This window comes from Ceratotherium simum, chromosome 4, assembly GCF_057802395.1.
Source record: "Ceratotherium simum simum isolate JZ-2026a chromosome 4, ASM5780239v1, whole genome shotgun sequence".
Lineage (NCBI taxonomy): Eukaryota > Metazoa > Chordata > Mammalia > Perissodactyla > Rhinocerotidae > Ceratotherium > Ceratotherium simum.
Window position 1 is genome coordinate 10,000,001 of NC_141903.1, and position 22,377 is coordinate 10,022,377.

Genomic DNA, 22,377 nt, shown 5'->3' on the forward strand with positions numbered 1-22,377 from the left:
TAAGAGGAGGAGACTCACTGGCAGGGTCGGGGGGGAGCTGGAGGGAAGGGTCAAGTAATCAGAGAAGACTTCCTGGAGGAAGGGATCCTAAGTTTTATCATCTGTAAAGTGGTGGTGATACAGTGCCTGCCTCATTGCGTATGCAGCAAAGATGGGTTGACATAATATGACACTTAACTCCTAGCAGAGTTCTTTAAATAAAATAGTTATTATAACCATTGGGTATACGAGAAGGGCAGAACCAGCCTCTAGAGCCATGTCGTGGGTCATCTTCTTAAACCATTCTAGCCTCCTCACCGCCTTCCTTGTTTCCGGACATTTTGGAAGATGGCTGCTCCCTGCAGGGAGAAGGCCCTGGGAGTAGACTCTCCCTCTCTGCATCACTGTCACGCTCTCTTTCTGTCACACGCACACACTTATACACATGCACACACACGTGCACTCACACCATGCACATATACACACACCCACAATGTGAGCTGGAGGGGAGGCTGCTCAGCCTGGGGGGGCCGCAGTCCAGAGTCCACAGGTGGCAGCCCATGGTCTCGTTTCCATCAAGCGCAAAGACCAGCCCAGCAGGGCTTTACAAAGCCAGGTCCAGACTGAGTTCTAAGGAGAATCTCTCCCGACCACTTGGCTGGAGCCAGCACCGCACCTGGATTCCCACAATAGCCTGGCGTGTCAGAAAGGCGCGGGCTTTAAGGCGAGTTATTAAAAACGGAAAGTCCTATTGATTGGCTTTCCTCCTCATTTCTGAAGCTATTTTTGAATCTTGGAGTCTTTAACCTCATTATAGCCATCAGGAACAGAGAATGAGAATAAAACTTCCTTTGGTTTCTCACCCACGGGCATTTGTGTAGACTGAGTATAAAGCTCTCAGAGCAGAGCAATGGGGGCTAATATATTTGATGGTTGAAAGGCCGGGATGTCAGGAGCCGATAACAGGAATAAAAGCAGTGAGCATGATAATGGAGATGGCTCCATTTAGCGATTGCCTCCTGTGTGCCAGCCTACGGTGGGCACGTCCACACGTGCTCTCATTTAATGCCCCCAACAACAGGTCACGTCGCTTGCCCAAGGGCGGATGGTGGCAGAGCTGGGGAGAGAACTCGGGTATTCCTGATTCCCAAGGCAGGCTTCTCCCACGACATGCAGACCAGGCTCTGCTACCAAACTTGTCTTAAACTGGTTGTTAGGACTTAGTCAAGCCCTCATATCTCTGGTCTCTCTCCTAAGCTGAGTCTCAGTTTTCTTATCAGCAGTATAGGTGCCCAACTTGCTGTGAGGTGAAAATAAACGATCGGGGGAAAATACTTTGGAAACAATTTTAAATGGGGTGAGAAACATCAGTCAGAAGATGAAGTGATGGTACTCCCTTGCGATCAAGTGGTGTTTCATGTTCTTCAAAGACATTTCCCCCGTATAACCGTTTTTTTTTTTTTTTAGGAAGATTGGTCCTGAGCTAACATCTGTTGCCAATCTTCCTCTTTTTTCTTTTTTCTCCCCAAAGCCCCAGTACATAGTTGTGTAACATAGTTGTAGAGTTGTAGCTCTTGTATGTGGGACGCCACCTCAGCATGGCTTGATGAGCGGTGAGTAGGTCTGCGCCCAGGGTCTGAACTGGCGAACCCAGGGCCACTGAAGCGGAATGTGCAAACTTAACCACTACGCCACCGGGCCAGCCCCCTCATATCACTTTCTTAAATCCTCTTAGGAATCCCATGAGTGGCACAAGACAGCGTGATTATTACAGCTGACTTCTGCCACGGATTACTTTGGCAGTTTAAGCCCCATCTTCAAAGGGGCCTCAGTTTCCTCATATGCAAAATAATAGGGCTGGACAAGAATCAGGAGGGGATGGAAAATTGGAGATCTGTGGGCCAACCTGGGACTAGAGAGGCCTATTGTGTAGTCAGCACAGAAGTTCTAATTTTTTAAAATTTAATTCACTTATTTGCCACAGTTTCCACCACTCTCTGTTGTCTTAATGTGACTATTTCACATATCTTCCTGGGCTCTGAAGGTATCTGAATTTGTAGCTCTTGGACTAAACAACCTCTAGAATCCCTTCTAGCTTTTTTTTTTTTTTTTTTAAAGATTTTATTTATTTATTTTTTCCCCCCAAAGCCCCAGTAGATAGTTGTGTGTCACAGCTGCACATCCTTCTAGTTGCTGTATGTGGGACGCGGCCTCAGCGTGGCCGGAGAAGCAGTGCGTCGGTGCGAGCCCGGGATCCGAACCCGGGTCGCCAGCAGTGGAGCGCGCTCACCCAACCACCAAGCCACGGGGCCGGCCCCCTTCTAGCTTTGAAATTCCATAGTTTTGCAATTTCTGTTTTACGGATGATGAAAACTAAGGCCCAGAGATACACAGTGTTTGTCCAACATCACGTAGCTAATGACTGAGTTGAATTTGGGTCTCAGACCCCTAGATCAGGGCTCATTGTAAAGACTGCACATTCTCAGGACCAGGAACAAGGACAGAACCCTCAATAAGTAGAACTTACGCTTGAACCCCATCAGAAAACACCTCTCTGTGCAAACAGTACTGTAGCCATGACAATTCACGAAAGAAACAATTGAGAATGAGATACAAATTCATATAACACAGAAGCAATGCTTGGAAATGGACTCACTCAGCAGGCAGGAAACTTGTGTCTGAGACATCCTGGGATTCCTGGTAACTCAACGGAGGGAGGCTCTTAGAGAGAAATCCTCTCCAGGCAGCTTGTTGGAGTTTTCCCAGCCCCTTCTATCACAAGGCATCGGGATAAAAGGAGCAAAGCAAAAATGCTATTTCTTTCTTAACTTCAGAATCCTGAGTTCATAAGATGAGGGAACCGGCTCAGACACTATGGTGCCTGCACAGTGATTGATGATTGACTGACTGATTTAGTTAACAAATACTCTTGAGCACCAGTTATGGGGCTGGGGCTACTTGTACTTGGAGATATGACAAGAACAAAACACAAAAATCCATCTTCCTGGAGATTATATTCTAATAGGTTATATTATATCTAATATTCTCGATATTAGAAATCCACAAAGAGGCACATTAGTCTCTCAGGGCTGATGGGGGCTTTGAGGAGAAACACAGCGGTGGAGGGAGCAGGGAGTGCAGGCAGGGCTCCCGCAGTTTGCCTGAGTCTAGAGGGGTCGGCTGAGGGGAGCGGCGCCTTGCTGATCGCCCCCAGAGGGAGCGGCACAGCCAGGACCGATGGGCAGAGGCTACAGACTTTAGAAAGCTTCTGATTCCTCACCTCAGAAATGGGACTAATAATAGTATGCACCTCACAGGGTTTTATGAGGATTAAATGGGATTTTTCTATAAAGCCCTTGACACAGTGCCTGGGACACCTGTCGAAGCTTATCATCCATCAGTTTTTCCCAGGAGCAAGTGCGTGAATAGTTTCTTCCTTTCCAGGGTATTACTTATTGTTGGGGTGGGCTGGGGACCCACTGAGGAAGAGGGAGAGAGTGAGTCCAGTCCAGTACCTGACATGGGGGGTTAAAGTCAAAGCCCACTTCTTTTACAAACCTTGGACAACCTACTAACTCACTCGCACCTCAGTTCCCTCATCTGTAAAATGGGACAGTAATAATCTCTCTCTCTCTCTCAGTGTTGTGGAGGGGTTTAAATGAGATCATGGATGTGAACAGTTTAGCTCATGCTTGATAAATGTTTGTTAATGGCTTCATCATTATTATATTTTCCCCAAAGTCTAGGCCAAGCCTGTGGAAAGGAGATTGGAAGGCCACTGGGCTGCTGAGTTTACTGGGAGGGAGGTGGGCATTAAGGGCTGGAGTGGGATGGTCTCAATGCTGACAATACAGTAGCTTGAAACTGTCAGTCAGGCCACATCCCTCCTCTACTCATGGCTCCAGGCCACTCGGTGGAAAAGCCAAAGTTCTTATGGCCTGTAAGGTCCTACATAATCTGGTATCAAACAACTACTACTCACCCCTCACTTGTTCTGATTCAGCTACAAGCATGTTCTGGCCCCAGGGCCTTTGCACTTGCTGTTCCCTCTGAAAGAATGTCCTTCTCTTCAATATCTGCATGGACCACTCCCTCACTTCCTCCAGGCCTTGCTCAAAAGCCATTTTATCTAGGAGGCTTTCTCTGACCCCTCCTCTGTCATTTTTCTCTTTTATTTTTCTCCATAATGGTTATCACCATCTGAAATATTATATATTTACCTTGACTTTTTAGTCTGTCTCCCCTACTAGAATGTAAGCTCCATTGCAAAATATCCAGATGTAAGTGCTTGACGTGTGTTGGGTACTCATTAAGTATTTGTTTAATGAATAAATGAATAAGACATCCTGAATATGTCCCTACCTTTCAGGTTTCCTCACAACCACCTTGGCCCTTCCCCTGTATCCTGGGAGCTGCAAGATCCTCAGCTGTCTGACAGGGAGACCCTGCAGTGTGTTGAGAAGCAACATACATGCTCTCTGCACAAAGGAGTTCAGACATCTGCCTTCTAGCCAGAGCTTTGCCTCTGCGTGATTTCCTCCCTCTGAGCCTCAGTTTATCCAGCTATAAAATAGGTTCATTCTGCAGAGGTGCCCTGAGGGACTGCTGGGATGGGAAGAAATGAGGGGGTGACGGAGCAGATGGAGTTCCAGGCCTCTGCTCCCCCCTGCACCCTACCACTGAAGAGCCCCAGCCATCAGCTTTATTGCTGGATTCTGTGGTAGGTTTCATTTGCAGGGGAAAAAAAATTATCTGACACTTAAAAAACAAACCTGAAAGCAGGTAATCTGAATGCTGCCTCAGGTCTCTTCCTGCACCGGAATTCCAGGATTCTCACAGTGGCTTTGGACAAAAGCGGATCCCCTTTTTACAGTCAAAGGGGCCCCCCGAGGCTGGCTGTGCCCTGCCCGTAGCAGGGAGAGGGTGTGCCCCAAGGCCCGTAGACTCACCTGGGACATGTGAACCACCTCAAACCAGCGCAGGATCCCTGGAAGCTTGTACGCAGTCACGAAGGAGGTTCTCTCGATCCACATCGACTGTCCAGTAGGGTGGGGGTGGCAGGGGCAGGAAAGCAAGATACTTATGAAACACGGCGACCAGAGAGATTTGGCGGGAACCCAGCCAGGCCCCCAGGGCTCCCATCTACCCGAAACTGAAATAAATATTGCAGGACCCAGAAACACACTCCCACTTTACCCTTAAGAATTCTTTCCCAACTTGAAGTTTGTTTTCCCTGGATTTAGGCCCTGTAAGTTTTAACCTGGGTCCCTGAACGGCCAGACGTTTTAGGCAATATTGAATGCATCCACCTGCATTTTCTGGGGGAGGGTCACAGTGTCCATGAGACTCTCACAGGGGCAGGGACTCCCAAAATATGGAGAATCACAGTCTAAGGCAAAGAGCTGAGAGAGACCTGGAGCCACCTCCTCATGCCAGCCTTGGCCCTTGGGAAGAGAAGACAGGTCCTCGCCGGGAAACACAGCGGGGACAGTGGGGACTGAAATCGCTGTGACTTCTTATTGGTATTTCCTGGAAGGTTTGACTTTATCCATACCCCTTCTTAGCTGGAGGGTTCCTACCTTCTGGAAATGCCCAAATGCCCTGTGGTTGAAAGGTGCATCTCACACAGGCCCGGGTTATATCTTAAAAGTGGAAAAGCTCAGGAAATGAGGGAATGGGTGTCATGGTATCAGTGGATGTTGCTTTTACTTCCTTTGGCTTTGGATAAAATTCCCACCCCTTCTGAGGCTGCAGGTGTGTGCTCTGGCTGGTGGCCCAGGAGAATGACCAAGGCTGCTGACGGGTAGGGAGATACTCACAGCAAACTCATTCTCAGGGTCGACGGTGCCCTTGCGCACAGGCCGGGAGTAGTGGAACTTTTGCACATAGTTGGATTTATAAAAGCTGCAAGACAGGAAGAGGCTGAGGCTGCTGGTAGCATGCTCGCTGCTGACACAGAACCTGGCCTGACCCCGTGCTGTCCAGGGAGGCCCACTGCACTAAACCTCAGTCTGGCAGAGTCCTTGTGGTTGCATTTAAAATCAGGCTTTCTTTGCAGGGTGATCTAGAAGCTAGACTTATGGTCTTATGCCCTCATGAGAACATAGCATCCCTTAGGGTATCCAAGGGGGTGGAATTCTAGCATTAATGCACATAGAGTTGCCTGGCTCATCATTTTCTGTGACTTCAATGAAGGATCTACAATCACCTAAGGTCTGAGCCTAATGTCCCAGGGATGTCTTCCAGGAATTTCTTTAAGTACCCCAGCCAGCCCCCGAATCGCTCTTCCTGAATGTCTAGGGAGATTCTAACATCAGGCCAGCAGGGCATAGAGCTGGCTGTACAGTTGTCATCCCCTGCCCACGGTGCCTGACTGACAGGTGACAGGCAGCTGAGATCCAAGCTGAGCTGCACCTGCTCTGCCGCGTGCACTGGTGTGGAGCTGCTGGGGGGACCACCCCACCCTGAAGTAATGGGCCCTTCTTCTCACAAAGGAGCTCATGCTTCTGACTGGTCCTCCCAGAGGAGAGCCTTTTACTGAGGCACTCGAGGTGCTATATTTGGTGCCCAGGCCTGAGGGAGGTGAGCTGGGAAGGGTGCAGCCTTGGGCCCCAGAGACCCCACAGGCCCCCTGCCTCATCACTGACCTTACAATCTGGTATTGAACAGATTGACACCTGCCTTCATGCTGCTTCCTCTAAGGCCCCTTTATCACAGTCTGAACACATCCATGGTCAACGCACAACCTTCACAAATACTGGAAAGATGTCCCTTTGGGAGAATGTGCTCAGCATGAGCACTGTCCCCAGGCCCCACCCTGCCTGTCGCCTGCCCGGCCTGTGCTCTCTAGCTGTGGATTCCTTGGAGCCACTCTGAGATCAACTGCTCCACAGGCTTTCCACATCCAGTTCAGTGAATCTCCTGCTTACTGCTAGATTTGCTGGGCTGCAAGGTGAGCCATACCCTCGTTCCTCCCATCCATCTCTGGCTTCAGCCTTTTCTGGGGCAAAGCCCAGATGGCTAGTTGGGGTTGATTCTTCTCCCAAGAGGAAAGGCAGAACAGGCTAAGATAGAGAAGGAACTAGAAGGGCACAAGGGCCTGTCCTGCCAACAGCTCAGCTTGGTGGCCCCATGGGATTTTCTTCCCCAGCCCTCCTTCCAGGGAGCTTCGGGTCTTACTTTATAATCTGGTCAGGCACGGGCTTATTCTTGAACCTGGGGTGTTCATCCAAGACAGGCTGGACGGTGAAGCACTGGATGTCTGGGATCCCTGCAGTTAAGGGCTCACAACACGTCTGTCAGCTGCAGAGACAGCTCCAAGCGTAGCGGGCTCGGGCTGAGACCTTTCAGGCCAGCCCTTCTGAGGCCAAGTTTCTATCGAATGACCAACCTCAGCTTGCTGGCTGCCAAATAGGTCCTAATGACCATTTAGCAGTCACCGTGGTCCTTATCGGAGCTGCCCTAGCCCAGGGCTCAGCCCCTGCTAACAGTTGGTTAGGGGTCCTTAGTTATCACTATGATTGCTATATTGCAATAACACCATCTCAGTCAACTGTAGAGCATGTCTCCCCACGGTCTTCTTTCACCTCTCCAATTCCACTGAGCACATTATTAATATAAATTGTCCCCATTTCATAGACAAAGACATCAAGGTCCAAGAAGCCAGACAACCTGTTGAAGGTCACACAGCTTGTGAGAACAGAGCAGAAATTCGTATTTAGGGCTTTTCACCCAAAGCTCAGGGTTCTTGGACTCTAGATTGCTACGCAATGTGGTCCTCTAACCAGCAGCATCGGCACCACCTGAGAGCTTGTTAGAAATGTGAATCTCATGCCCTACCTCAGACCTACTGGAGCAGAGTCTGTATTTTTATAAGGTCTTCAGATGATGCATATGCATCCTCAAGTTTGAGAAGCACTGCTTTAGAGCATGCTAATAGATATCATTTTGCATTCTAACTCTGCAAGTTTGAAAGTGACTGCCTGATGCAGGGTTGCAAGGCTGTGTCCAGGCTCAGTGGGAAAGAGTTCCATGATTGATTAGTGATGCCTGCCGTGGGCACAGGACATAGGAGAGGCACTATGTGGGCCAGATCTTTCTCATGCCTATTCTAGACCCGTATTCATTTTAAGCCAATAATACAGCAAACCAAATGAACAAAATCAGTCGTCACTGGTCCCATCCCTGACTCCTACTTCCCTTTCCCTCCCTTCCATGTCTCCTTTACCCATCTCTCTTCTTTAGGTATCCAAGTTCTCTCATCCTTCTATTCTACCCGATGACCACCATAACTCCAAAACTCTTCTCCTGGGCCTGATATTTCTGCCAACTAAGGAAGCACAAACTCCTTTTGCTGGCATTCACAGCTACTCTAGCACGACCCCAACCCATATCCCACCATGATCTCTCAGTATCCAAAAGATTCTACTATTCCCTTTGCTTGAAATATTTCCTCACATTACCACCTCTCCCTGCGAGCCCTTTAGGGAGATGTCAAATACCACAGCCTCCACGAACATTCAATTTACCCTCAGTCAGGTGTCATCTTCCTGCTTTGACTCTCCACAGTATTTTTTCTGTACTTAGGACTCTTTTCTCTCCAGCCCTGTCTTCCCCCACCCCCACCCCCTCCTCCTCAGATTATGAGCTTTCTGATGGAAGAAGCTGTGACTCTTTCACACATAAGAAATGCCCAAAATATAATAACAAGTTAAATTCAATTGTCCCCCCTCTGATAAACTCATTCCATACTAATATGTCGAGGATTTAATTGTTTTACCTCTGAAGAATATTTCCACGTTAAAGGAGAGTCCCTCAGAGAGAGAGAAGGAGAGGGAGAGAGGGGGAGAGAGAAAGAGAGAGAGATGGAATATAATGCTTAACACAAATGAATAAACCTCACTGGAAGGATTTCTGTAATAGTCAGGAAAACCATTTTCTTTCTCAAGCCATATAGCCAACAGCCTTCTCCGGGAGGGAGACCTCTCTGGATAAAGTCTAGGGCAGGAGTTGGCAAACCATGGCCCCTGAGTCAAATCCGGCTCACTGCCTGATCTTGTAGGTTCACAGCTAAGAATAATTTTTATATTTTTAAATGTTTGAAGCAAAAGTATTTTGTGACATGTGAAAATGATATTAAATTCAAATTTCAGTGTTCACAAATAAAGTTTGTTGGAACAGAGCCACACCCAGCCATTTATGCATTCTCCATGGCTGCTCTCCCCACCAGAGTTGAGTAGTTGTGACAGAGACCACATGGCCCACAGAGACTAAAATATTTCCCATCTGGTCCTTTACAGAGAAATTTTCCAACTCCTGTTTTAGAGAAGATTCAAGGTCATGTCTACTGATCTTACCGACTGGTCTTGGTCCAAAAGGAGAATCCAAACATGTCCTGGGGAAGCCAGTGACACCAGAGCCCTCGAATCATGTCCAGGAGAATGCATGGCTAGACTCTCACCATGTGCTGAATCTATGCATGGAATTGTGGCCCCAAGGTCTGGGCAGGGGGAGGGTGGGGGACAGGAGACACCCAATTAAGAGACCTTTGCTTTCAAAATTTGTCTTCCCCCACTTGGATACTTAAGTGAGAAGACATGAGATCCGTCACCTTTCCAAACTGATTGTCAACTTCTCACTCAGGGAAGCAAGAGAACAGAGCGTTAAGAGCCCAGATTTTGGCAAAAAGCAGACCTGAGTTCAAATCCTAGCTCCCTCACTTCCTGGGACCGTGTGCACGCTGCTTATATTTTTTTGAGTATCAGTTTTCTTATTTGCAAAATGCAGAGAGTAATAATACCCAGCTCACAGGATTATTATGAAGATAAAATGAAACAGTGCATGAAAAATGCCTAGGACATAATGAACAGCTAATAAAGAACATTCTGTTCATTAATCTTAAACAAAATTATGGCATTATAGAAAGAATATAGACTTTGAGACAGATAGATGTGGGAGTTCAAATCTCAACTCCATCACTAACTACCTTTGTAATCTTAGGCAAATCACTTTACCTCTCTGCCCCACATATTCTTTCTCTATGAAATAGGGAAAATTAATATCCATCTTATAGGGTTTTATGGGGATTAAAGAAATAGTGGTTACAAAGTTCTCAGTCTCACGTGTGGCATGAAGAGGACATTTAGCAAATGTCAGCCCATCCTCTTTCCTTTTCCACCGCGTTCCTGGTGCCGAGTCAGGCCTACGGATGATGATATGGCCAAGTAACACCTGCTTTCTCCTCCACCCCAAGTTAAAAGCCCACGGGCCCAAGATGTCCACTTTGAAGGGCCTCACTACTAATCCCGTGTCTCACCTGTAATCAAACTCACATTTGTAACCAGCCAGCCCTGCCACCAGTTGCATTTCCTTCTGCAAATAACCCTGGTAGAGCCGGCATGAAGGGCAGGCAAGCATAATGAAAAGGTTACAGATGAATATTTATCACCCGAGGGAAAAATATTTGGATTAAGGTTCGCCAGACTTAGCAGACCAGTCATGCAACACGTCAACCCCATTTTAAAGGCTGTAACTTAATTTGTGCTAAAGGGTGCAATGCTGGGAGCTGGGCTGGGCTAACCCACCCTCGCTCAGCTGTCGGCTTGATCCTTGGCTTATGTGCTCCCTGCCTCCTGAGTCCCGCCTCCTGCCCCGCGTCAGCTCCTGGCCCTACGGACACCACACTCTGCTGCATGGGAGCCGTCTACACCCCACCCACCCAACCTCACAGCATCCTCTCAGGTCACCTCTGCGCACCCCAGTGAGCTGTCTCCTCCCTGCCTCCCTCCCTCCTTCCTTTCTCTATTTATCGATCTCGCTTTTCTTTCTTTTTCCTCCTCTCTTGTTGTCTTTGTCTTTCTATTAACCAGCAATTATTTTCTGTGAATCGGATGTGTGCCCAGGACTGTGGGAGATGGGGACTTACTCCAGAGAACAGGCAGCAAGTCTCTGCCTTCTGGAAGCCTACCTTCTAGCTTACACATAACTCTAAAAAGCACAAACAATGACAGATTGAGATCAGTTCTCTAAAGAAAACAAACAGGGTTTGAGATTACAGGGCCATGAAGAGTTCAGACAAGGCCACTTTAGAGAAGGTGACCAGGGAAGTTGTCTTCTAGGACGTGACACTGAGTTAGGATCTGATGGGTGAGAAAGGAGCTGGGGGAAGGGCATCCCAAGCAGAGGGAACAGACAATGCGCAGGCCCAGAGGTGTGAACAAGCTGGGCGTGTGTAAGGAGCAGAAACGAGGCCCCTGTGGGCAGAGGGGCAGGAGAAAGGGGAGGAAGAGTCGGGGGCGATGACATCGGAGAGGCAGCCAGGGGCAGATGATGGACAGCCGCACAGGCCTCGCTCAGGAGTGCTAATTTTATTATAAGAGCAGTGCGGTGCCATTTCAGTTCTTGGAACCTGCTATGCTCCTTCCCACTCAAGGCCTTTGCACATGATGGTCGTCCCTCTGTCTGGGACATTCTCTCCCCCTCCTACTAACCTTTGGCTGGTGACTCACCTTAAACATCATCTTCCTCAAGGTAGCCTTCCCTGCCCTCCCAATCATAGTACCCTGCACGGCTTCCTCTCGGCATTGATCACATTTTTATAAATACATATTTAATGGTGCAATTAGTTGTTAAATGTCTCCTTTACTTGCTAGACTGAAACTCCCTGAAGGCAGGACCACTTTGTGAGTGTAATCTCCAGAGCTTTGGACAATGCTTGGCATAGAGTCAGGGCTTGATAGACTCATTACAAGAATGAATGAATGAGTGAATTAATCAATGAATGCAACATTTAGAGTTTCCTGAGATGGGTTCTTTGGATCCAACACTGGACACTAACATTGGCTCCACTGCAATGATTCTGGCAGCCGCTCTGAGCTAAAGGTGGGGCTCTGTGGGCTGAAGTCCTCGCAGGGCTGCCCATGCCTAGCCCTGGGCTCGGGCATTCTCCAAGGATACACTGGCCGGGGGCATTCTTCACATCATCCCCGGGGGCAGAAGTTGTGTTCATCTTCTCTGCATTGGGGAACTGGCTCATCAGCTGCATCTGGAAATCTTCTCTTCGCTCATACTCCTTCCCGCGGTAGATGAACACTTTGTTCTGCAGAGAAATGATACCCATCAGAGATTCCAGGGCCCAGGCTTGGAGGACGTGGTCCAAGCAAAGTTGGGAGGCTTGTGACAGGAGCACAGGGCTATGGTGACCTCCTATAGATCTCTCTCCTCTCTGTTTCCCCACCAGGGAAAGGAGGAGCTCAACTCATTGACCTTTAGCTGGGCATACCACTTCTTAAAAATATGTTTCTAAAGGGAGAGGAGATCATGGGCGCTGAGAATTTCTCCTTCACACTGTCCTATGTACAGCTTTCCGAATAATTCCTTACCCAACTTCCACTGTGTCTCACCTACTTTCCTATTTACATGACCACAGATTTTCCCTCCTGCCTTTAATGGCCCATATGGGTTGGACCTGTGGGCTAGAAGGGACCAACATTCGGGTCCTTTGTCACTTGGCTCCTGGCCCTAATTCCGTGGAAACACACTCTTTACCCTTCTTGGACCCTCTTCTAGACCAGTAGTTTTCAAACAGGGCGTAGTTTTGCCTCCCAGGGGACACTGGCAATGTCTGGAAACATTTTTGGTTGTCACAACTTGGGGTAGGGGAGCTACTGGCATCTAGTGGGTAGAGGCCCAGGATGCTGCTGAGCATCCTTCAATGCACAGGACAGCCCCCACAGCAAAGAATGACCTGGTCCAAATGTCAGCAGAGCTGAGGTTGAGAAACCCTGTTCTAGACCACATCTGTGCCCCTTGTGCCACCTCTAACGGCCCTAAGTTCTCCTGTCCAAACCCGTATAATCTAGCAGATCCTTGAAGCACAGAGGGACAGATGAGATGCCAAGGCCCTGGGACCCTGGCCTGTGTCTGAGTTACCCGCAAACTCACCCGCAGAAAGGAGGGGAACCCCTGGCCGTAGTATCCAACAGCAAAGTAGTCTGGCTTGGGCCTGAGAATTTTCATGATATTTTCATAGAATTTTGCCTGCTGGATCTGAAAGAGGAAAACTCACAGCTTGTAACAACACAGATGTATATCAAAGTCACATTCAACTCAGAGAGGCCATGGTTAAGACATAATCGTTATATCAGCACCAATATGCCAAGTGCACATATTTGCATATTTGTGGAAATGTCTGTAATCGTAACAGTAATAGATCTATTTACAATATACCAGGTACTGTGCTCATCACTCTACCCACACTAGCTTGTTCACTTGCATCATCCACACAACAACACCATGAGCATTGTATTTCTGTTTTGCAGATAAAGAAATGGTTTCTCACAGTGTAGCCAATATGTATGGAACTGAACCCAGCCAGCTGTGCAGCGCCCCCACCATTGCCTCTCTGCACCCCCCTCCATGCACACTGGGCATGTGCTTGTGACAGTCCATGGATGGATGCGTGTCTCTGGATACAGATGTCTTCCGGTGTATGCACACTTATATTTCATCAATTCTGAGAGGTGTGTGTTCTTCATGTTTTGACATTCCTTTTTTTTTTTTTTTTTGTGAGGAGATCAGCCTTGTGCCAATCCTCCTCTTTTTTTGCTGAGGAAGACTGGCCCTGGGCTAACATCCATGCCCATCTTCCTCCACTTTATATGTGACGCCGCCACAGCATGGCTTGCCAAGAAGTGCGTGGGTGCGCGCCCGGGATCCGAACCGGCGAACCCCGGGCCGCCGCAGCAGAGCGCGCGCACTTAACCACTTGGGCCACCAGGCCGGCCCCATGACATTTCTGAAAACAGTCTGCATCTTACTTTACACATGATGGCATCTTACAACTGCTATCAACCAGACAGAAATCATGACACGGCACATAAAAAGAGAATGGTGCACCTCACAAATGATGGCATCTTAATTTTGATACAACATGGAAGATAAATGTGCATGGACCTGAACATGGGCCGGTGCAATGTGGGCTTCGTACACAGATTTGCATGTAGATCAGCATGTGCATGAATGTGTACTGGGTGTGTGTGCATGTGCATGAATGCACACATTTAGAAGGCACATGTGCCTCCATGTCTGCGAACATCTATGTGGATGTATGCGTGGGGCAGATATAAGTGTTTCTTGGTGTGAGTACGTGTGTGTTTGCATTACATCTTACACACAGTGCAAACAGCCAACAGTTGTTTTTAACAAGAATACTATGCTCCATACCCAGCCCCCTCACCCAAAAAAGCTATAAATCCTCCCAACATTCTGACTCTCATTTTATAATTCCCTGGAAACAGCTGGACTGGCCTCTCAAAATGGGCTAAGATGGGGCCCTGGAGTCCTGGCTCTCAGGCAGCAAGGAAATCTGTGGAGGGGTGTGAGGGGGAGCAGCTAAAATGTCCTGTATGTTCCCTGCAGAGGTCACCTCCCGCCAAGCCCTGGCCTCTGCAGCAGAAGCCAGATAAGCTGGCTTCCTCCCACTTTTCGCTTCCTCCCACTTTTCACTTCCTTCACCAAATCACGAGCACCAAGGAGCTAATGGGGAATGGCCAGATGGGGAGCATTTTAATATGATTTATCTGTTAATCAGAAAGCACAAATTTGCGTTTTTATTTAATTGGCTTAGTGATTTGTGGGAATTTTACTGCAAACGAAGCACAGTGTTTATCGGGTGTGCAGCAGCCGCAGCAGCCCCAGTGCCAAGCAGGGACTTAATGCTCCATCCAAGGAACGGGCACTGATGGGTTTTCCCAGAATACCTCCCTTTGGAAATATTCCCAACTGGGAGGGAGCCACTCAGCACAGCCTGGCTCAGTCTGGACCCTGCTTCCATTCTTTCTCTAGAGTCCTAACCCAGCCTGGCCTCCTACCCCTCGCCTCATCTCTCTGGTGAGCTGAGGCCCTGAGTGCCCAGCCTCCAGGGCACATGGCGCCTCTCGGGCTGCCTTACCAGGTTCTGGCTCAGCAGCTCGTAGTCAAAGATCTCCATCTCGTACTGTTCCGCCAGCTCCTTGCACAGACTGATGGCCTCTTCCCACATCTACAGGAAGGTCAGGGAGACAAAGGTGAGGGGGCGCCTGAGGTTTGCAGAGCCCTAGCTGCAGAAGGGACCTGCGTGGCTCTGCCTCCTGGGACTGGGCCGCAAGCCTCGCTCTGGCCCAGACCCGGCCCCACATACAGGGAGCCGAGTGCTTCTCAGGAGCATGACCCTTCCTCTGCCTCTCACTCGAGTTTCTTCATAAATAATGGAGCAGCCACAGACTAGGCTAAACACTTTATTCGCATGCTTTCTGGATCTTCACAGCCGCTCTGAGAGGTGACTAGTAACATCTTCATTTCCCAGGACAAAATGGAGGTTCAGAGAGGCAGAGCAACCGCCCCAGGGCAGATGCCCAAGAAGAAGCAGGGCCAGGATGCCTACACGGGTGTGACCTGTGGCCTTGCACTTAATTCCCTGCTTTAGGAGAGCTCAGCAAATTAACCCTTGACTCCCTCGGCTTCCCCGTGTGGGGGTGGGGCAGGGAGGTATTGGCCCCATTTTCCAAAGAGGAATGGTTCACACAGAAGTAAGCAGGAGGCCTAAGGCCAGAGAGTTTCTGGAGACAAAGTCGGGGCCAGACCCAGTTCTCCTGATGTTCACTCTTGGGATCTTCCCACTCTGCCAATCCTGTCACTTGTATTTTCTTTGGCGAACTTTCTTTCCTCCCTCCCTCCCTCCGTCTGTCCTTCCTTCCTTTCTCTCACTCTTCTCTTTCTTTTCTCTTTATTGTAGTAAGGACACAACATGAGATCTACCCTCTTAACAGAATTTTAAGTGCACAGGACAGCACTGTTAACACAGGCCCAGTGCTGCACAGCCGACCTCCAGGACTCAGCAGTCATCCTGTGTGACTGAAGCTTTATGCCCACCCCTTCTTCCTGGGGCTATTTGGGGTGTGTGAGTGGGCAGGGGCAGCACAGAGGGGAGGTAAGGGTGCTACTAGAGTATTAAAAAGAGTGATGAAAACTTTTTTTAGTACGTCTTTTCCATCTTTAAAAAAACATTCTGAAAAAACAAACCCTGGAACAGGGGACCCTTTCCCTCTGCTCTGTCTTAGGCTGGAGTCAATAGATCATCCCTCTGTCTTAGACCGAAGCGGGTCGGGAACTCCTGCAGAGCGCAGAGGGAGAGGCAGGGTGGGTGGGAGATCTGGCAGTCTTAAGGGACACCCGTGACATTTCACATTCGGTTTAAAATGGGAAACTCACCTAACTGGAGAAGCTGGGGGAGGAGGGGGAGGAGAGAGGGGAGGCTGCCAAAATGCAGTGTGTGCTCTGTAGCAAAGTGCTCTCTCTGCATCCAAGCATAAAAATAAATAAAAGCAAGTGCCGAGTGGAGGAGCCGCGGCTGTGAACCCACAGACAGCTTGGTGAATGGCATAAAGATGCTTTATGTGCCAGGAGGAGCCAAGCCTGTGGGGCGGCCTTGGCTGGTGCTCTCTCTTCAGCCTGAACAAGAAGGTGGTGGTACCAACCCTGGGCTGGGCCAGGGGACTGTTTGGCTCAAGTGGAGGTCTTTGCCAACTTCCCACCATAATGTGCTGAGATGCTCTCCCCATGTGTTAAGACACCACTAAGGGACCAGGGAGGGGGCCAGGCAGGGAGGCAGAAACCTGGGATTGCCTCCCAGGTCTGCTCGTGTGGTCACTGAGAACTCTGAGTCACTGATCCCTCTGAGCCTCACACATTCATTATTGAGGACCTGCTGGGTCTTAGGCATGGCATGATATGCAGTGATGGAGCAGACATACAGATGGCCAAGACACAGTTTCTGCTTTCATGAAACATAAGTGGGTAAAGCATACACACAAATAGATGTAATAGTTGGGTTTTGAGGGATGTACAGGAGTCCACCAGGTGATGACAGGTGGACTTACGGAGTAGAAAGCCATTGTGTGTGTCTGGAGCAATGAGTCTTCATGAGGGGAAGTGTGGGGAAAGGAAGTTGACCGGGTGCTAAAGAATTTACGCTTCATTCTAGAGGCTTCAACAGCAGTGGCTTTCAGAGTGAGCTGTACCCATCTGCTCCCTCCTCTCTGCTCCCAAAGTACTCTGACACCACCCTGTGCCTGCCCCCTTACCCGTTATCGCACAACACCCAAGGGTAATGTGCAGAAAAGATCGTGATTGGTATGCTTTGCCAACTGGACAATGAGGTCCTTGAGATGGGGATTATGCCTTTTTCCTCTCTGCTCAGCACAGGGCAGGCTGAACTGGTACCTCGCAAAGGACAGCTCAACACGGACTTCTGGACTCGCACACTGTGACCGACTGACTCAGCCGGGAAACCAACAGCGAGCTCTGACCTGAGGCCCAGCGGGCAAGAGGCTCTGGAGATGGCCGAGTCTCTGCCCTCAAGAAGCTTATAATTGTAAATTATAAAAACAGCGTTCAACTGCTCAACTCCTGGGAATTTACAAGCCCTTCTACAGACGTTACCTCATTTTATCTTTCCAGGGAAGGTGGGGTGATCAGACTAAGACAGATGCGATGAACTGCAGCGACAGGGCAGACCAGAATTAAGTGTTAAATTATGTCCTGAGGAACTGGAAGAGGCCGTGCAATTCAGAGGGGAGCAGGGCTGTAGCGAGGCTGGGGGACTCAAGAAAGGCCTGATGGAGGGAATGGCCAGTCAGCGGGTGCCTTGAAGGAGGAGGGTAATGCTGATGACAGTAAAACCTAACAAGATATTACTATGTACCAGCTCCTACACTAGGTGCTCTACATGTACTTTCTCGCTTAATTTTCACAATACAACTAGGAAATAGGTACTATTAGTATCTCACTACCATGGGTGGCTAATTGGAGTCTCTGAGAGGCCAGGGGAATTACAGGTGGTAGAGGAGCACGGTGTGAAAACCAGGCTGTCTGGCTCCAGAGCACTTAGCCACCACGCCACATCTCCCACAGCATGAATGGTAGCATTTGGGTAGCTGTTTCCTGAAGGTCCACTGGAGACTGGAGGATGGGCAGCAGTTGGTCTGGCCAATTTCCTGACCAAACCCAACAAGCCTCCTGTCCTTGTTGTTTGGAGATCAATGCTGGCACCACAATGTCATTCACACCTTCAATTCATTAATGTATTCAACATGCATTTATTGGGCCCTGCATGTCAGGATCTGTGCTAGCCACTGGGCGTTCAGCAGCGGACAAGACAAGTCTCTGTGCTCACAGCATTCTACAGTGGGGAACCAGACAATGAACATGTAAAAACAAAATGAACAAGGTGATGTCTGATAGTGACAGGCTTTGAAGAAGCAATAGGGTGACTCAGGGTAGGGGTGCTGCTTTGTCTAGGGTGGTCAAGGAAGGCCTCCTTGAGGAGGTGACATCGAGCAAAGCCCCGAGCTGTGAGAAGAAGCCAGCCATGGGAAGCTTCGGAGGAGAAATGCTCTAAGCTGGAGAAAGCAGCCTCTCAGAGACTCCAAAGGCCCTGAGGTGGAAAAGAGCTTGGTATAGAGCATGTGAGCAAGAAGGAGCCTGGTAGGGATGAAATGAGAAAAGCAGTCAGGGGACAGCTCACGTGGGGCCTCACAGGTCGTAGGAAGGATTATGTAATTTGTTCTAAGTGGGGGATCTCATCTAATGGGGGAGCCATTGAGATGATCACCCTGTTTCCTATATGGAGGAAGACGTGTTGGGGGCAAGAGAGGAAGCAGGGAGACTGCGTAGGACTCACTGAGTGTCCAGGTGAGCAATGTTGGTGCCTTGAATGGAGGTGGTAGGAATGGAGATGGAGAAAAGGTGGAGAGAAGTGATAGGACTTAGGATCTGGAGGGAGAGCTGACCAGACCTGAAGATGGATTGAGTATGTGGTACAGGAGAGAACTGCCCTTTCCAGTAGACAGGGTCCCCACAGAGAGAGGAAGGGCAGGGACAAATTACCTTTCCTTTGTCAAAGTAGCCTATGATGGTCTCATAGAGAGTCTCCTTCAGCTGTCGGTGGGTCTGGGGGTGCTGCTGGCCCGTCTGCATGACCTGTGATGCACACTGTTCATCTGACCACTGTGGAGAGAGAACACACGGATCACTGGGGGCTGAGGGGCAGCCAAGGGCAGGTGTCTTCCCCACTGATGAGCCTGCAAGAAGCCCTGCAAACACCCCTGCCGGCTTGCCTGCCACCCTGGGTGTCAGGGTCGGTCAGAGAGATGCTGGTCTGCAGTTTCCATTAGGAAGCACCTCCTGATTTTTGCTGAGTTGTGCTTATTTGACTCTCTATTGGCTCATGTGTGGTTGGTAGGAATTTTCTCTGAATCCCGAGGAGACGTGGTCCCAGTTCTTCAAAAGCCAAAGGAAATACTTCTGATTTTGTCCAGCCACAGCAACATTTTCAAGAGAAGGAAAACAGCTCACTGGGCGTGCTAATGATTTATAGTTGATGTTTGGATGTTATATAAAGCAGTTTGGATGTTATAAAACCGAAAAACATATCTCGGGGGGTTATTGTTGCTGCTAAATGTGAAGGTCACTCGAAACCTCACGTGACAAGGTGACACAGTGCAGAAAAGTAACCCGCCTGGTCAAGAGCTTCAGGATACACAGAAAACAAAATTTATTTGGCTAATTCTTTTTCTTTTCTTTTTAACTTTTCAACTCGCTATGAGGGCCCTAGCAGATCCTAGCATGAATCTGCTTTGCTGGAAGGGCAATACCTTTAGAAGCCAGGTGTGGAGAAGGAGCGTGTACGCAGCCTCTGTGTAATTGTCACAGTCCAGGTGAAGATCACGGAGCTTGTACAGGTACCTGTTTGGGGAGATATGCTGAGTGACCAGGTACAGGTGATAAGGAAGCAGGTGGTAGGGCCAGGTAGGAGTCAGATAGAACAACTGGGCACAACTGGGGTCACGGGGAGGCCTCTACCCAAGCTAACCAGCCTCCCCTGCATGGGTGATAATGATAGCACCTAGTGTGTGGGGGCACTCATGACAGGTATTGTGCTAAGTGTTTTAAATTCCTTAGGTCATTTAATCCTCGTGACAACCCTATGAGATGGGCCCATTGAGGAATCCCATTTTTAGCTGAGAAAACTATGTCTTAGAGAAGTTAGGTACCATTCCAGTTAGTATTCAACTTGATACTGACGACTCTGGCCAATGCAATATGGCAAGTAAAGGAAATCAAGGAAGGAAATATAAAGAACTTGTCAGAAGTAATGTGCTAATAAATGTAAGAGCTGGAATGTTATCCCAGACTGACTCCCCTCAGAGCCCATACTCTGATCATTATACCATTCCAGGAGCATGAACGAGCCATAGCACTGTAAAGGGCAGCTCCTTCCCTCTCTTCAGAGTTCTCTGGGTGTAAAGGAAGCACATTTTCTAGTAAGAAAAGGAAGTGGACCAGGGGCTAGAGAATATTTAGTCTCCTCATGTGGGGGCCTCGAGCCGACAGCAGAGAGAATCTACTATTCAACCATAATCACATTCCCACCTCCTGTCTCTTTGCAAAGTGATGTTCAGTTCTGAACCCTGGGATGACACTACAGTCGAGGCATATTGAGGACAGGAACAGGAACAAAGGAAGAAAGCTTTGGTCAATTCTTAGATATTTGATACATAATAAGTATTAAGGGCCAGTGAATTAACTTCTCTGTGCCCTAGTTTGCTCATCTGTAAAATGGAAATGCTCACTGAACCTACCTATAGAGTTGCTGAGCATTTAAAGGACCAAAAAGGCCACGTACGTAAGGCTCAGTAAGTGACAGCTAGCATTGCTGTTAATAAATGTGAGTGTGCACTGAAAGTGATTAGCCTATAGCCAGTACTGAGCAATGACAGCTATTATCTATTATCGTTGTGAACTAGGTTCTTCTACAAAACATTCCCTCCTGCCCCTGATGGAAACAGAATCCAGAGCCAAGAACCACTGCTTTGGTGAGTTGCATGTCACCAGAAGCATTTATTTAAACCCAACCGGTAGTAATTTGGTGCAGGGAAGATGCTGTGATGTGATGTCCTTGGTCCCTTCCTCTGAGAGGAAAGGCTCTGTCCATAATCATGCCAAGATTCTGCCTGACTGTCTGACCACAGGGAACAAAGGGCTTCTCAAGCATCTGCACTCAAAGCAGGTCTCAGTGCTCAGGCTTAGGTTCCTTAGAAGAAAGCTTTCCGCACAGAATGTCACCAAAGGAGGAGCTAAGCATTTAATGTCCTTGGCCATGTAAGACGCGGCTGGTGGGCCAAATGTGGGCTGCCTGACCTCAGGATAGGGACTGCCAAAGATTTTTAGTGGAAGGAAGGTCCACTGGTAGTTTTTGATAACTAATGAGCCAGGACACTCTAGTGACCTTTTGCTCGTTCCTTTACTCAATCAGCAGAGTGGTACTGCGCACACAGCTATACCAGGCATTAGCGATAAATGATGGCAAAAGCAGACACCACTCTCAGGGTTCCAAATTTATAGTGTAGGAAAAGAGACAGATGTGAATCAAATAATCAAATAAATAATTGCAGAAATAGAGCTGTGATCAGTGTTGTGAAGGAGAGGTCGATGGTACTATGAGAGCAGGATTTATTCAGGTGGGGAGAGGAACAACTTCCAGCAAGGTTTCTGTAGTGTGACAGGTAGTCTGGGATCTGAAGGCGAGTGGGGGAGACTTCCAGATGGAAAGACTCATTCATTCATTTGCCTGTTCACAAATGAGAGCTTTATATAGTATATCAATTCATCTTCCCAATAATCCTTTTATAGATAAGAAAACTGAGACCTCTGTTAAAGTAGACAGAGCTAGAAAGAGGTTCAACACCAGCTATTTCTGCCTCTATTGTCATGGCCTTTCCACTCTCCTCCTCCCTTAACTTTCTGCTGATCAATCAGAGCTATCAGTGAACTTGCACATGGCCTGCACATAGGGAGTGTTGAGCCTGTAGTCCACCTTTAGAGACCCCTATGAACATGGCTGAATCCTACCCTATCTCTTCCTGCCCATCCCTTAGATCCCTAGATGTGGGTCCAAAAAACTTGGGAGAGCAGCCAGAGAGACAGCTTCCCTGCTACTTTTAACTCCTTAAGAGGCCAAGGCACCCTCTCCTCTCCTTTGTCAACTCAAGAGTTTGAGGATCTACTACAGAGCCCAAAGGAAGCCATCCTGATGTGCCTGAGCAGGGATTCAAACTCAACACCTACAGGTGCCAGACGGGCAGCTTGAGTGAGGTGTACGGGTTGCAGTTCCACAGGAATGGAGACGATGTCGTAACTAGAGCGCTCCAGCCTCGTCTGAGGGGGCTGCCACCAGCCAGTCTAGGCCACGGCTGTCAGGACAAGATGAGTGTCCAGTGTTGCCACACCTTCTGAGTTTTTCAGGAGAAGAGGGAATTTTTGATTTTTATGTAAAATCTCTAGATTTTTAAAATTTGGCAA

The 22,377-nt window shown here is 48.6% G+C and overlaps 1 protein-coding gene across 1 annotated transcript in view; it reads right to left on the reverse strand.

Annotated features, from left to right (window-relative positions):
- DOCK2 (dedicator of cytokinesis 2) overlaps positions 1–22,377 on the reverse strand; it is a 401,533-nt gene that overhangs the window by 16,856 nt on the left and 362,300 nt on the right. Inside the window, exons 37-44 of the mRNA XM_004428542.3 lie at positions 19,671–19,761; positions 18,904–19,023; positions 14,930–15,019; positions 12,922–13,026; positions 11,935–12,076; positions 7,159–7,240; positions 5,799–5,883; positions 4,929–5,015 (exon numbers count right to left, since the gene is read on the reverse strand). Of these exons, the coding sequence (XP_004428599.1) occupies positions 4,929–5,015; positions 5,799–5,883; positions 7,159–7,240; positions 11,935–12,076; positions 12,922–13,026; positions 14,930–15,019; positions 18,904–19,023; positions 19,671–19,761 (802 nt within the window). The remainder of the gene's footprint in view (positions 1–4,928; positions 5,016–5,798; positions 5,884–7,158; positions 7,241–11,934; positions 12,077–12,921; positions 13,027–14,929; positions 15,020–18,903; positions 19,024–19,670; positions 19,762–22,377) is intronic.